General features: G+C 50.4%; 1 protein-coding gene across 9 annotated transcripts in view; it reads left to right on the forward strand.

Moving 5' to 3' along the window:
• The window catches only part of INPP5A (inositol polyphosphate-5-phosphatase A), a 203736-nt gene that overhangs the window by 174905 nt on the left and 14087 nt on the right, over window positions 1–14744 (forward strand). For 4 of the 9 annotated variants that reach the window (XM_080348099.1, XM_080348100.1, XM_080348101.1 and 1 more), the window contains exon 12: window positions 3056–3129. The exons of 2 other annotated variants lie outside the window; for them this stretch is intronic. In XM_080348099.1, the coding sequence (XP_080204225.1) occupies window positions 3056–3129 (74 nt within the window). Of the gene's footprint in view, window positions 1–3055; window positions 3130–3253; window positions 3599–14744 lie in introns of those variants that run through there. 3 more of the 9 variants (XR_013922377.1, XR_013922378.1, XM_080348102.1) reach the window with 3 other exon arrangements.

Consider the following 14744-nt stretch of genomic DNA (forward strand, 5'->3'; position numbering starts at 1 on the left):
GGAACAATATATTGATTTTTAGGCCTTGAACTTAATTTCTTTGTCATTTTTAAGGCATTTAGAGTGGCAGATATACTCATGTTTACTGTTACAGGGATGACCTTGTTCACAATGCTGTTTAGTGTACAATGTGGAAATAAGTGGGAAGTTTCTGATGAAAGTTGTCATGAATAGAGTAAGTTCAAGGTGGGTTTTTTTAAATACAAGGATATATACTTTTAGAGTAAAGACATTAGCCTGTGAGCTCCTGGCTGCTCCTCAGTATCATCTGGCCTACGCTGGTGTTCATGCCCTCGCGGTGGTGCCGAGGAGCTGCCGGCGCCCTGTACCCTGTACAGCAGACACAGGGACGCGGTGCCGAGGAGCTGCCGGTGCCCTGTACATTTGAACAGAAGGTTCAGATGCTGTAACACAACCACTTAATATCTAGGAAAATATAAATAATTTGTTGAAATAAAATAATTATTTAAAATACAACAAGAAATAAAAGTTTGTGCAAATAATCCAGTGAAAATATTGAACTGTTTCATACGTGACGCTAAATTGTCTGTAAGAAGCATTCCCTGAATATTTCTTCTAGGCACCTAGTTGGCCTTTGAGGTCCAGCTGGGTCGTCGTGAGTTTTGGCTCTGTCGTTTCGGGTTAAAGACGTCCCCGCACCCGGGCCGTGAGGAGCGGCTAGAGCGAGCGCACGCTGCGCCCTTGTTCTCCTGCCTGTCCTCTGTCCCTCCTCCGTGCCCCGCGTGCGCAGCTCACCGCACAGCACCGGCACAACTGGGCACGCAGCTGCAGCAAGCACGCACCAGAGACTGCTTTGGGCAGCCATGCGCGTCTGAACGCTTAGTCCTCTAGGCCCCGGCCTGCCTTTAGTTTGCAAATATCATCACAGCAAGAACAATCTGAATGTGTAACATTTTGAAAGTGTGAATTGGTGTGAGAGGACAATGCATCTATTTAACATCCTCGCCCTTGGAATGCCCATGAGTAATTTATACCATTGTGTTCTGTAGAGCATTGTTCCTTTATTCAGTCCTTGCAGTTTCACACTTCAGAAATAACCCTCTTTCCTCCTGATGCTTCCACTTTCCTGCTCTGATCTGTTTACTTGGCAACAGTAGGAAAAATGTATTTGCACTGTATTAATAGAAGCACATTTCGAAGAGAAGGTTTAACTGGGGATGGCAGATGATTTTCCTGTACTAGATTCACCTCGGGCAGGTCGTGTGCTTACGGTGGAGACACTTGCAGCAAGAAAGGGACAGCAGCATTTGTTTTCGGAGCCAGTCCGTATGTACGTGTTGTGGCTATACATACTTAAATACAGGATCACACTCTGGAAACATGAATGATGAACCATTTTTTCCTGACATATGTTGAGATTATTTCAGTGAGAATAACGGCTGAACCATCCCAACATTTTTGGGATTGAGCGTATTATTAGATCCATACCATAACTCTGCACACAGATGTTTATGAATATTTGTCCAAACATTGTGGGTACTCAGGCTTTGATCAGATGGTAAAACGTGTACGAAGTACCTGCAGTTATTTGTATTGCAAAATCCAACATCCCATCCCCGAGCTGGTGTCAGCCGCACCGGAGCAGGGAACGCTGCCCGTTACGTGGCAGCCCCGTCCCTGCCCCCATCCCATCCTCGTGCCCGTTCCCATCCCCATCCATCCTCATCCCCATCCCCATCCTCATCCCCGTTCCCATCCCCACCCCCATCCCCATCCTCATCCCCGTCCATCCTCATCCCCGTTCCCATCCCATCCTCATCCCCGTTCCCATCCCCATCGCACCCCATCCCCACCCCACCCCGCCCCATCCCGGCGCACAGCAGGTCGGAGCGCAGCTGCGGCTGCGGCAGGGCCTGGCAGAGGCCGCTGCAGCCGGGCAGGTGCTCAGGTAGCTGCTTTTCACACAGATAATTAATGTGTACAAGTAGCTGCTAATTGCACATTTCAGGAATGATTTATGAGGTGACAGAGGAGAAAGAGGGACACAATCTCATTTCTTTGGGAGGCTCCGCGCTCATACAATGGTATCAGCGCAGCTGTGCGATGGGACATGATTAATGAACGCGGCAAACACGCGGCCGTCGTGCGGGTGCTGTTGGGATGGCACGCTTGTCAGAACAGAAAGCGGCACTTAGAGCGACGGCCATAGCAGTGCAGAGAGCGAGCTTCTCGTCTTGTAACTCGCTAATGCACGGGGACGTCAGGCTCAGCACCCGCCACGGTTCTGGAATAAGGTCGTTTATGTCCATCAGAACAGTTACTGGTTTAATGTGGGTGATTATCATTGACTCGTTATGAGCAGGTTTGTGTTTATGAACAAAAGTCTGCAGATCTTTATTTTCTCTGTAGGGGTCCAGGGGAAAACAAATTTGGCAAGAACGAATATTTGCACGGGACATTAAATCTAGACTTAGGAACGTCTCTGTTAAATCTCTGCTTGCAGGACTGTATCTTGGCTGCCTGGGAACACGTTTTACCGATTGTCACGTATGCCTTTTCCTGCTATCGACAGGCGCCACCCCGAATAGGTGTACAAAACACTGCTTGTCTTTGCTCAGGAAGAGTGATGTGCACATCCTTGTGTTTAATGTACCTTCTTATCTCAGCTGAAGATAATATAAAGTAATATAACACTCTTGCTGGCATTTTTGTGGGCTGATTATCATATCAGTTTGCTGTACTTTTTAATGCTAGTCCGCTTTATCTCTGAAAAGATTGCTAATAAAATTTGAAACAGATCAGCTCTCTTGCAATAGTACATGTGCATATAGGTCAGCGCTGTAAAGAGCCAGCGTCGCGTGTTTCGCTGAGGTGAAAAGGGACATACCGAACGCTTTTCTCAATGAGCTGTTTGGGTATCAAATAGTACTGGGCGGTTTGCATTGTGTTTAAAAAACTGTTATATGAGGGATATACCTCAGGCTGTGTAATCAAAGTCTCTGTTTATTTTCTTTTATATAATGTAGTATTAATATTTTCAGATTGCTTCGGTTCAACATTAAAGAGTGAATACGTTTATTTCTGTCTTTTATAGCTTTTAGAATTTGACAGAGAGCTGTCAGTCTTTAAAGACAGATTGTATGAACTGGACATCTCATTTCCTCCCAGGTAAGATTCATATATAATCCATTTATTTAACTAGCTAGTTAAAACACAATTGTTACTAGCACTGTAGGTGGAATGTGAGTGTTCCCGTATGTGTTGCAGAAATGATAACGATCTTTGTTTTCAGCAGCGTTTCGTTCTCCCACATCCCCCCACCAGTCCGTGAGCCGCGTGCCCCCAGCGCCCACCGTCCGACGTCAGCATCCCGCCCCGCGCCGCGGCGGCCACAGCCCGCGTGGCTGCGCGGGACACGCGTGCCGGCTGTTAAAGTGCCTCACTGACAGCACAGCGGGAAACTGCCCAGAGGTGGCACTCGAGGGGGGAGCCCAGAGCTCCAGGGGCTCCGGGGGCATCAGGAGAGACAGCAGGAACCCAAATTCTGCTTTGTGGTTTCAGTAAACAGGTTATATAACTGCTAATACCCTTAGAATAATCTTGCTCTTTTTTTAATACACATGCATGATTTTAATCAGCCATGTTCCTTTGGTGAATTTTAGCTGTGAATACAGAGGTATTGCTAGCAAACAACACCAAGGTTTTTGCAGACGGCAGCGCTGTTCAGGAGAAATCCGTGGAAAACTTGGTACAGTTTTAAACAGGCCCTTTCCAAGAATGAAGAAGTCAAATCTCACAGCTGCTTTTACAGAAGGGAAATACTGCAGTCCAAAGAGGGTTAAAGTTAAGTTACAGGAGATCATAGATGAAAACATACTTTTTGTATACTTCTTTTTTAACAGACACAAATGTTCTTAAATATTGCTATTTTGTTCTTTGTGGACAGATAGGAAAGTATGATGTTTTGGCATACACTAAGGAAAAATTTGGAAAGCATGCCATTTTGGTATCATAATCTCATTATTTGTCACCAGCCAGCTGCGATGCTGATTGCGTCGATCCCCCGGGACAGCGGCAGTGTGCATGGCGAGGTTACCGCAGCTCTGAATTGTTCCTATCGACTATGGTATAACGGCAGACCAGCAGTGTGTACGTCTCTGGGTGTATTTCAGTAGCCGCGTGCCTGGTCAGGGTAACAGGAGCTGAGGGGGAATATGTAGGAATTCTTTCCCAGAAGTGCTCTTCTGCTTGGTTTCACCAGCATTAGCGCTTTCAGACAGGACAGTTTGGCAAAAATACGTTGTGGCGTGAATGGCTTGCAAGTTCCTCAGACATTTCTGTCAGTGCCGTTTGGTGTCATTCTGCTCTCAGCGAAGATCAGAGATTTGGTGTGAGCAGTCTTGGTATCTCAGTTGTACTCTCGGTCTGCCGGTGAAACAATGTGAACATCTGGCCAAGGTCTAAACCCTTGAAAAATTTCTTTTCACAAATACATCCAGTTCTCAGTAGAGATATGTTTGTTATTATTTTAGTGGTTATGTTTCTTGCAAATTAGAGCCAGAGTGGACACAACCCAGGCTTTTCCTCACAGCTACCAAGGGCCGTCCGCTGCGGGGCTGTGGGCAAGCACCAGATGAGCCTGCTCTCCCTCACGTCCCGCTGGAGCTCGTAGCCGCGAAACCTCCGCAACTGGACGCGGATGGAACCCGCACCGCAGAGGAGCCGCCCGGTAGCCGGACAGGGACGGGGACGGGGGCAGGGACAGGGGCAGGGGCAGGGGCAGGGACAGGGACAGGGGCAGGGACAGGAATGGGGACGGGGACAGGGGCAGGGGCAGGGACGCCAAACCGCCGCGCAGTGCCGGTGCCGTGCCGTGGCCGCAGCTCGGCAGTGCTGGGGGACGTGGAACTCGGCACTGTCTGCTCTTCACCTCGCTCGGGCGCTGGAGACAAACGGTCCGCACTGCCGAGGTGGAAGGAGACACGTCTGAGCAGAGACCCTGTCCAGACCCTGGGGGCAGCTGCAAAGCCATTTCCAGGCTCACTCCTTCACCTCTGTGCCCACCAGTTCCCAGCTGGGGCTCTCTGAAGGGAGCAGCAGCCCCCTGCACCCAGCCCCACAGACCCAACCCTGCAGACCCCAGCCCCACCGACCCCAGCCCCGCAGACCCCAGCCCTGCGGACCCCAGCCCCGCAGACCCAGCCCCGCAGACCCCAGCCCTGCGGACCCCAGCCCCACGGACCCAACCCTGCAGACCCCAGCCCCACCGACCCCAGCCCTGCAGACCCCAGCCCTGCGGACCCCAGCCCCGCAGACCCAGCCCCGTGGACCCCAGCCCTGTGCTGCTCTTCTCTGCCGGGGGGCAGCGTGCGGGATCAGCGTGCAGCTCTGTGACTAAGGAGTAGTAATGATAGCAGTAGTGATAAGTTTTACATACTGAAAGCTGACACTGCCTTGGAAGAGGTGCTAACACTGAGCTTATATAACACAACATTTATTTGAACTCAAGCAGAAAATACTGATAAAATATGCTAATTTAATATTAGAATATTCTAAAAATACAAGATGTAAAGCCAACCAGCTAGATTCATGCATAGACAAAGAGGAGATTGGCTTGCCTTAGGGTGCATTTCTCACCCACCCCTCCTCGTGGTCTGGGCCACACAGCGAGGGAATCCCAGTTTCTGCTCCTGATCCTTGCACCGAGCTCGGGTGGGCTCCGTGACCCAACCAAAACGATTCCGTGGTTCTCGGCGCGGTGAGAAGTGCTGCCAAATGAACTGCAGCAGGGCCGGTTCACAGCCGGGAGAGCTACTGCAGGTCAGGAGTTTCTCCTCCATTTTTCCCTCATTTTTTCTTTTCTTCTGGAAAAAAAAATCAGTAGCTTATCATGGCTTAACTGCTTTTATATACTCTTTGTAAATATGAGCTTCACGTATAAGATATTTGTCATATATCCAGTCATACTAGATTTTGTATTTTTAACTAAAGGAGGATGTGATTAGTCCTGTATATTTAGAAACTACTTCTTTAAGCTTCTTGGTACTCTTAGCTGGAAAGTGTGTGATGCACACATTTGTTCTGCAAATGCATCAAGCAAAGCCTTTGTCCCTGGAGGGAGACGCAGAAAGCTCTCGTCATTTCTTGTGTCAGGCTTATGTGCTTAATGAGCGAGCATCGGAATCCAGAAGGAGGTTGTGAGCAGTTGTAATGATAGCCTTAAAGTACTATTTCAGAACTTCTTTTATAAATGAGATTTTAATTACATTCCATTGATTCAGTCTGTGAATTACCCTCTTACTTCTGTTCTTAATCCATGGTGTTACGGTTTTACACCATGGGATGCCAGCCAGCAACTGAAGTCCGGGTTATCCTGGTTAAAATGGGACTGAGTGCATTTAGTACTGCACTTCACATCTCACAAGATGAAAGATCAGTTAGGACAGTTTTTATTTCATTTGCTTCATCATTTGTGCATACAATTAATTATCCAGTTTGCACAAAGAGTTCTACGAATCAATAGCCCAGTTGCATTCCTGCCTTACGTGTAAATTTTTACCTCAGAAAGCGTGCTCGAGATCCAGCATGCTCTTGAGAGGAATGGAAGAGGTCACATCCCTTGGAGTTTAAGCAGACAAAGTTACTTATCGATTCTTTTTTTATCAGCATAAACTGTTTATTCTCTGGACTATATCACGAGATGCTGTTGATACAGGGTCACACCTGGCCTGGGTGGACGCGTTGCTGCTCCGAGTCCATGGTGGGTTTGTGGTTAACTCTGGTGGGGCCCGAACTCCCCCGCGCCGGCCCCGGTTTGTGTTCCTGATGCCCCGAGCAGCGTTCCAGCGGCGCAGATTGCGGGGACACGCGCTGCGGTCACCGGCCCCGTCCCCGGTTTGTGTTCCTGATACCCCGAGCAGCGTTCCAGCGGCGCAGATTGCGAGGACACGCGCTGCGGTCACCGGCCCCGGCCCCGGCTCCCTGCTGTGACACACACTCTGGTCCTGGCTGGGACGTGCCGCGGCCCCTTCATCGGGGTCGGCTCTGGGTCAGACCCTGGTGCTGTAGCATGGGAACGGGCCACATCCTGATTTAAACGCAAGCAGGAGCGCAGTCCCTCCTCCCGGGCCGGGCGGCAGGGTGACCACGCTGCTTTTCTCCAATAGCATTTTTCTCAGCTGTGACTGTACAAGTATTTTTGGAATCAAAATGAAATTTGAGTCTGTGGTTACAAAAACGAGGGTAAACGTATGGCTGTTCTAGGGAGTATTTGGAAGTTTTGGTGTCCCCAAAGTGCTTATATATACGGACTGAGAAAATAATCAAATCTGATTCTTGCATATTCTCAGTGTACATTTAAGATTATGAAAGAAGTTATTCTGTTGTGATCATCTGAATGGAGGACATTTCTGTACATGTCTGTGGTTTAATTGTTTTATATTGATATATCTGCTGCTTTTATGTCACTTTTCCTGCATTTCTAATGAAGCCACGACAGCCGTGTAGGCATCTATTTCTGTACTGGTAAGAGGTTTTTCGAAGGAAATCACCATGCTTTGCTCTTTAGACAAACCTTATGAGCAAGTCGTTGTGTAAAGCTTGGTACTTCGTTGAAAAGTTCCCGTATCTTCCCACGCGGCACCGTGGGCTGTGCCGGCGCCGCGCGCGATGTCCCGCGCGCCCCGGGCCACATGCAGCACCGTGCCGGCAGCGCCGGGACCGGAGAGGAAACAGCCGGGAGTGAGAAAAACAAAGGAAAAGGCATTTGTCATGAAATGCACCGCTGAGACTGCTCTTAAAACCCCCAAGACTCTTTCTGTCTTTTTATTTAGGGACCTAAAATTCTGAAGCTGTCAAAGGTTCTTGTTGCTCATTTTCCATTTCACTGGACAGCGTTGCAGTAGAGGTAGTAACAGCAACGCTCACTTCCTGGGTAAATTTCAAACTGTTAAACGCCATAATGAGATGATAACGTGTTGTAATATTCTCTGTTTTTTTGTTCTTCTCCACTGTATTTATAGTTGCCAGTCTCACTATGCTCATCTAAATTCACCTTCGGTGTGCTTTTCTGTAGTCTGTTACTTCTCTTTTCAGTTGATTGTAAACTACATTCACTAATTAGTGAGAGCACTTAACTCTTGCCACTTGTTAGAGAAGACATCTCAGAAATCATTATTCACGGGTCTTGGCAAAAAACTAGGTCTTTGTATATTTCCAGCTACTGCATCATGCTGTTTAATACCAGCTTTTAAAGCTGAACTTGATATAAACCTTTCCTTATTTCCTTTCCAGTCCCTGTGCTAATGGTTCCTAAAAGTACGATTTTGATGTTGTAGTAAGTATCAAATAGAGAGTTCCTTTTTCACTCTGTAGGGAGTGGAGAGCCTATACTGAGTCAAGAAAACTTTTAACGTACATTTTTTAAGCGAGTCGTGGCTCGTGTCTGAGCCGCGGTGCAGGCCGTCCCGCGGGACCGCGGCGGCACAGCCCTGCGTCCGCGCTGCTGTGTGCCGGTCTGCGCGGCCACGAGCAGCGCCCGCCGCGCTGCGCGCTGCTGGGGTGAAGAGGCTCAGACTCGGCCGGGGGCCCCCGCAGCAAGTGAGTGCAAACCCCCCGTGCCTCGTGATCCCTGAGCGAGGACCCACCTCTGTTCGAGCCCTCTGTGGGAAGGTGCATTGGCCGTCCCTTGTGACAGGCTGCATAAAAACAGTGTAGTTAAATCAGTATAACCTTATGGTCCTGGCTTAAATCTCTAAAAGCCAGGACAGTCAGTTCTATATTTAGAAAAGCTATTTTTCAACGCTTTTTAAGTTCATAATGACCATTAAAATTTATTGCAGGTTGAAACTTGACATGAGAAGTTTCCAAAGAGAAGTAAAATGCTTTGGTTGCAGCAAGACCTCAGAGGAAAAGCAGCCTGTCAGGCAGCGGCGTTAGCGTTCCCCTGCCCCGGTACCGCGGCTGCCCTGGGTTGTGCGCTGGGAACGCGACAGGCACAGGGTCAAAAAGCCAAAGCTGAAGCGGGTGCTGCCGGCCCCGGGCCCGTGAGCGGGGACGAGCGCTGCAGCCGGCTGCCCCTGCGCTGCACAGGGAACAGCCGCGGCCGCAGCGCCAGCAGCAGCTCCGGGCGCGGAGCGCAGGGCCTGGGCGCGCCGGGCACCGCGGGGGACGGCGATTCGCAGAGTCACCCCGGTGGCCTTAGTTGGGTGTAACTTAAATTGAGTTGAAGTTCTTTGTTTTGATCTAGCCAGAATTTGACTCTTTTTCTGCCCTTTCAAAACAGCAGTTCACTTTTGAGTTTTGAAACTACTAAGCAATATGTAAGTGGTACTTGTTGGATTTTACATAAATTTGTTAATATTTTTAATCATACATTAATTTTGATAGGTGCAGGTAATAATTATATATATAATACTAGTTCTGTGAGAATATATAGTTATAGCGTATTATAGTTATAAATTGAATTTGTAGCTATAAATGGAATTACTTTAAGGTAGCACAGTAAATCCCTGTTAATGTCTGCGCAGGTAGGTTTGCACAAGGGTTTGCAGGACCCCGTGTCAGTGACTGTCACTGCAGGACTCGTTGTGGCCCCGTGTCAGTGAATGTCACTGCGGGACTGTTCTGGCCCTGTGTCAGTGACTGTCACTGCAGGGCTCGTTGTGACCCCGTGTCAGTGACTGTCACTGCAGGACTGTTCTGGCCCCGTGTCAGTGACTGTCACTGCAGGACTCATTGTGGCCCCGTGTCAGTGACTGTCACTGCAGGACTGTTCTGGCCCCGTGTCAGTGAACGTCACTGCAGGACTGTCCTGGCCCCGTGTCAGTGAATGTCACTGCAGGACTGTCCTGGCCCCGTGTCAGTGAATGTCACTGCAGGACTCGTTGTGACCCCGTGTCAGTGAATGTCACTGCAGGACTCGTTGTGACCCCGTGTCAGTGAATGTCACTGCAGGACTGTTCTGGCCCCGTGTCAGTGACTGTCACTGCAGGACTGTTCTGGCCCCGTGTCAGTGAATGTCACTGCAGGACTGTCCTGGCCCCGTGTCAGTGAATGTCACTGCAGGACTCGTTGTGGCCCCGTGTCAGTGAACGTCACTGCAGGACTCGTTGTGGCCCCGTGTCAGTGAACGTCACTGCAGGACTGTGAGCGGCCAGGGCTAGAGCGTTGGTTAGAGCGGCTGCTCTCCCGGTACCCGTGCGGACACCGTGTCCCCAGCAGCCGCTGCCTGCGGGGACCCGGCACCCCTGCTCTGAGCAGGGTCACCAGAGCCCGCCGAGCGAGCGGGGCCAGCAGAAATGCTGCCATCCTCCGCAGGCAGCGGCTGTTCCCCTCCCCGCACGGGGCTGTGCCGCTCCGCGCCTGCCCGGCCGCGCTGGCCTTCCCCGGGGCCGCGAGAAGGGATGCGCCCGCTGCCTCCACAGCTGCACGTCCCTCCTCCCTCCTCCTCAAACTGGCCAGACGCGAAGGCAGCCTGGACGAGGAGTCACAGCTTCATATGGAGTCGGGGGCTGCACCACAAGTCTGCTATCTTTACACAGAATATAAAGACCCCTTCTGGTGGAGTATTTTCAGACGTTATGCACCCATTCCTCTACTCCTGTATTTTGAGACTTTATATAGTGAATATTCATGTTTTCATCTCATTACCCTTTTTAATCTAACGTAGCCCATAGCAGCCTTAGCCACAGGAGACTGAACACAGTCCAGAATTCTGGGGTCTGCGCGCTCTGTCCGCCAGGGGCCGAGCAGCCTGGCCGCGAGCAAACAGCGCGAGGCTGGAAAGGAGCTGGTGCGAGTCAGCAATCGCTGCAAGTGTGGAGGTGTGAAAAAGAAGTAACGACATTGTGGTCGGTCAATATACAGGTGGGCAATTGTTACCTTTATCACTGCTCTCCATTAATTATTATAATTATTCTTGTAGCTGTTGTATAGCAAAGATAGGAGCTGACTTCAGCGAGGGTTCACACCCACCTACAAGGTTTGCTTTCAGATAAGTCTGCATGCACAGTAATCTCACGTATTAATCATTCTCTTAAAGTGACCTATTCTTGTTTGTTGTTGCATTAGGCTGTCATGTAATTTACTGGTTGGACATATGTTTGTGTCTGAGATATCCTCTGTGTGGTATTTTTCTCGAGCAGGCCCTCTGCACTGGCAGCGCCTTGGCTGTGACACCTCTCACCGGGAGACAGCTTGAATCTCATTTACTCTTGGAAGAGCATTTCTCCTTTGTAATTCTCTCTGGCTTTGGTCCCTTATTCTGCCACAATCCTGTTTAGTCTGTAATCTATTTGTTCTCTGCCCTTGTATTTTATCCCATGACCCATTTCTATTCTAGTAGGTTGCACAGTGACACATGTATTTTTGCAGGCGTCCTTGCACTAGCGGCTGGGCCAGGCGGCCCCGTGCAGCATTTCCAGCCGTGCCCGCGCACCTCCCCTCGGCAGGGGCAGTGGGGGCGGCACTGTGCCGCGGCACCCAGCCCCGCGGCACCCAGCCCCGCGGCGCCCAGCCCCGCGGCGCCCAGCCCCATGGTACCCAGCCCCGCAGCGCCCAGCCCCGCGGCGCCCAGCCCCATGGTACCCAGCCCCGCGGCGCCCAGCCCCGCGGCACCCAGCCCTGCGGTACCCAGCCCCGCGGCACCCAGCCCCATGGTACCCAGCCCCGCGGTGCCGCCGCTCGTGTCCCACCGTCACCTCTGCATGTGCAGCGGGAGGGCAGGATGGCGGGTTCAGTTCCAGTGGGCTGTCTTTCTGACCAGTGTCCTCGCCAGTGGCCCCGCGTGTTTTCAAGGGACGTAACTCAGCAGCCCGGCGCAGGACTCCAGCAAACAGCATTCCCGGTTCTTAGACCGCTACTGCAGAGGTGCTTCTGGATCCTGGTGTCCCACTAAACAGGGAGTCAGGGACTTGAAGAGATTAAAAATTGCTAAAACTCAAGATTATTTTTATGCCTGCTTTATCAGTTACTTTTACAACATGCAATTTTCCTGCCAATTAAGAAGTATTTTCCACCAAATAGAAATGCTTCATACTCATTCCTGCGCAGTAAAACACCTTCCAAGTATCAGTGAGGTACCTTAAATCACCAGTGGGTCCCTCAGCACCTGAGGAACAAGTTCCTATGGGACGTTGTCCAGGCTCTTCCAGCATCCTAGGCTGGAGCACAGAACCAGCTTCCCGGCTGGACGCAGAAAAGACAGCTGTCATTTCCTTCAGAACAACTAGAATTTAATCATTACAGTGGTTTTCAGGCAGCTTTTATCCCCTTTTCTCTCCTCAGATTAAACCAGTACCAATCTCGCCATCATTCTCCATTAATTTTCAAATTAAAATCGCGTGTGTCTGTAATCTGTGAGGGACTGGACAGAATCACCCAAGAAAGCAGTTGTGTTTGTTTTAAGGAACTGTGGCAAAGGGAAAGAGGGGCAGATGAGTGCAGTGAGCATTGCTGCGTGCCCTGCGCAGGGTGAGGGCTGCAGACTGTGCTGCCAGCAGGAAGGAAAGCAAGTTCTGAACAGAGCGTAGTCTTTGGGGTTAGGAGGCTGCTCCGAGCGTTCTTGGCGAAAATGCTGTTGAAAAGCCTGGTAGTTTGAAACCCAAACCCTGTCCCACATGTTGCCTCAGCTTTGCAGTAATTTTTTTCCAGTATGAGAATTTGTAAATTACAGCCCAAAAGTAACTTGCTCTAAACCAGAAAAGACAGTTATCTCGATCACAGTCACATAGAGTCACATCGGACTGTTGTGCTGAAACAAGCCAGCACTGGGTCCTTCCCAACAAGCCGGCATTATTCATAATTACATTTATCCACTTGTAACAGGAGCGGTATTACCTGCATTTAGTGGAGTATATTACTCTCACTAAAGCGGTAGAGTGCGTCCCTCACTGCTCTCCCACAGGCGCTAGTGCTGCTGAATAACCTGGTTTTGTGAGCTGGGCAGCGCTGAGCAGCACAGTGCCCTGCCACTGCCGGGACAGCGCCGGCCCGCGGGACCGGGGCACGGGACAGGACCAGGGACACGGGACAGGACCAGGGACATGGAACGGGACCAGGGGCATGGGGCAGGACCAGGGACACGGAACAGGACCAGGGACACAGGACAGGACCCGGGGCATGGAACGGGACCAGGGGCATGGGGCAGGACCAGGGACACGGGACAGGACCGCGGGCACGGGACAGGACCAGGGACATGGAACGGGACCAGGGGCACGGGGCAGGACCAGGGACGCGGGACAGGTCTGCAGGCACCGGACGGGACCGCAGGCACAGGACAGGACCATGGGCACGGGACGGGACGACGGACATGGGACAGGACCATGGGCATGGAACGAGACCACGGGCATGGGACAGGACCACAGGCATGGGACAGGACCATGGACACGGGACAGGACCGTGGACACGGGACAGGACCGTGGGCACAGGACAGGCCCATGGGCTCGGGACAGCCCCTGCCCCCACGGGGCCACCCGCAGGCACCGGCGCAGGTTCCCGCTGTCACTGCCCTTGAGCCAGAGGCCGTTCAGAACCGGCGAGGGGAGATTCTCTATGGGGAGCATTCTGGTGGAAAGCAAAGGGGCGGTTGTTCCTCGCTAGAAGAGGGAAAAGGCTCTGGGTGTGTGGTGGTACAGAAATGTTAAGTCTGAAGCATATAGTAGACATGTATTTTCCGAAGAGGTATGTGAAGCCAAAAAGCAATATGCCCGACATAAGCCCGTGAAAAAGATTCAGAGAAAAACCCGGTGTCATTAACCGCTCCGTTTTGTGTTGTGCCTGCAGTCACGGCTCGAGCCCTGTTTACCCTCTTACCCCTGGCTGCCCCATTGCCCGGGTGACCCCCCTTTTGTTGTCACCTTTGACTCTGCTTGTTGGTGCGATCACCATGGTGTTCGCGCAGCCTTTGCGAGGAGCAGCTGCATAACGCATTGTGCTTTACCTACCGTGTTTGCAGGACTGTGTTTACCCTCCCGAGCTGGCTTAAGTGAGATGCATATCGTGGCTAGTTAGCTCGGCAGAGCCTCGGGAAGGCTTGTTACTATTTTGGTACATATGAAGGAGCTAATTTAATTCAAACAGCGATGGGTTTTACTGCTTAGCTTTAACTATCTGCTGGCTAAGGTGAGCATATGAAGATAAATTACATGGGGTCATTTGTTAGAAAGAGAACTAGGGAACCTGAATCTCCCTTTCAGATTCAGGGAAACAGAATGGTAATTCAATTTGGAGGAAGAAACTAATGATCTGGAAACTGACAAAAATTAGATGTCATACTTTGATTGGTCAAATGACATTTGACTGAAATCACATTCAGCACCAGCTCACACTAATGGTGAGTTGGGGCCTTGTCAATTAAAAATATCAAAATATTTTTATTTATATCTTGGGCCTTACAACTTTCAGAGCACCCAGAGCTTAGAGCAGCCCGCGTTCACTGTCCTTGCTCTGGTGGAAGCATCTTGGACAATCTGAAAGGGTGTCAGAGCTGAAGGGAAGTTGTTCCAACATTTTCCTACAGAATATGCAAATAGTAAACAATTTGCTGTTGAACATGGTTGGGATTTTTCCCCTTTTGAAGTTGTCTCTTAATCACATGTAAATAGAAAGATGAGAGAATGTTTAGTAAATGCGAAGACTCATACTCAAGTTCCAAAGTAAAATGGACCAAATCAAAACTGTCTCAGCTCTTCTCATGAAGAGCTCCATTTGCATCCAGGCTTTACAATTTCATCCCATCTCAAGTATTTTGTACTAGAAACAATTCAGTGATGTAAAACGTGGAG

The sequence above is a fragment of the Nesoenas mayeri genome, assembly GCF_963082525.1.
Source record: "Nesoenas mayeri genome assembly, chromosome: 7".
Lineage (NCBI taxonomy): Eukaryota > Metazoa > Chordata > Aves > Columbiformes > Columbidae > Nesoenas > Nesoenas mayeri.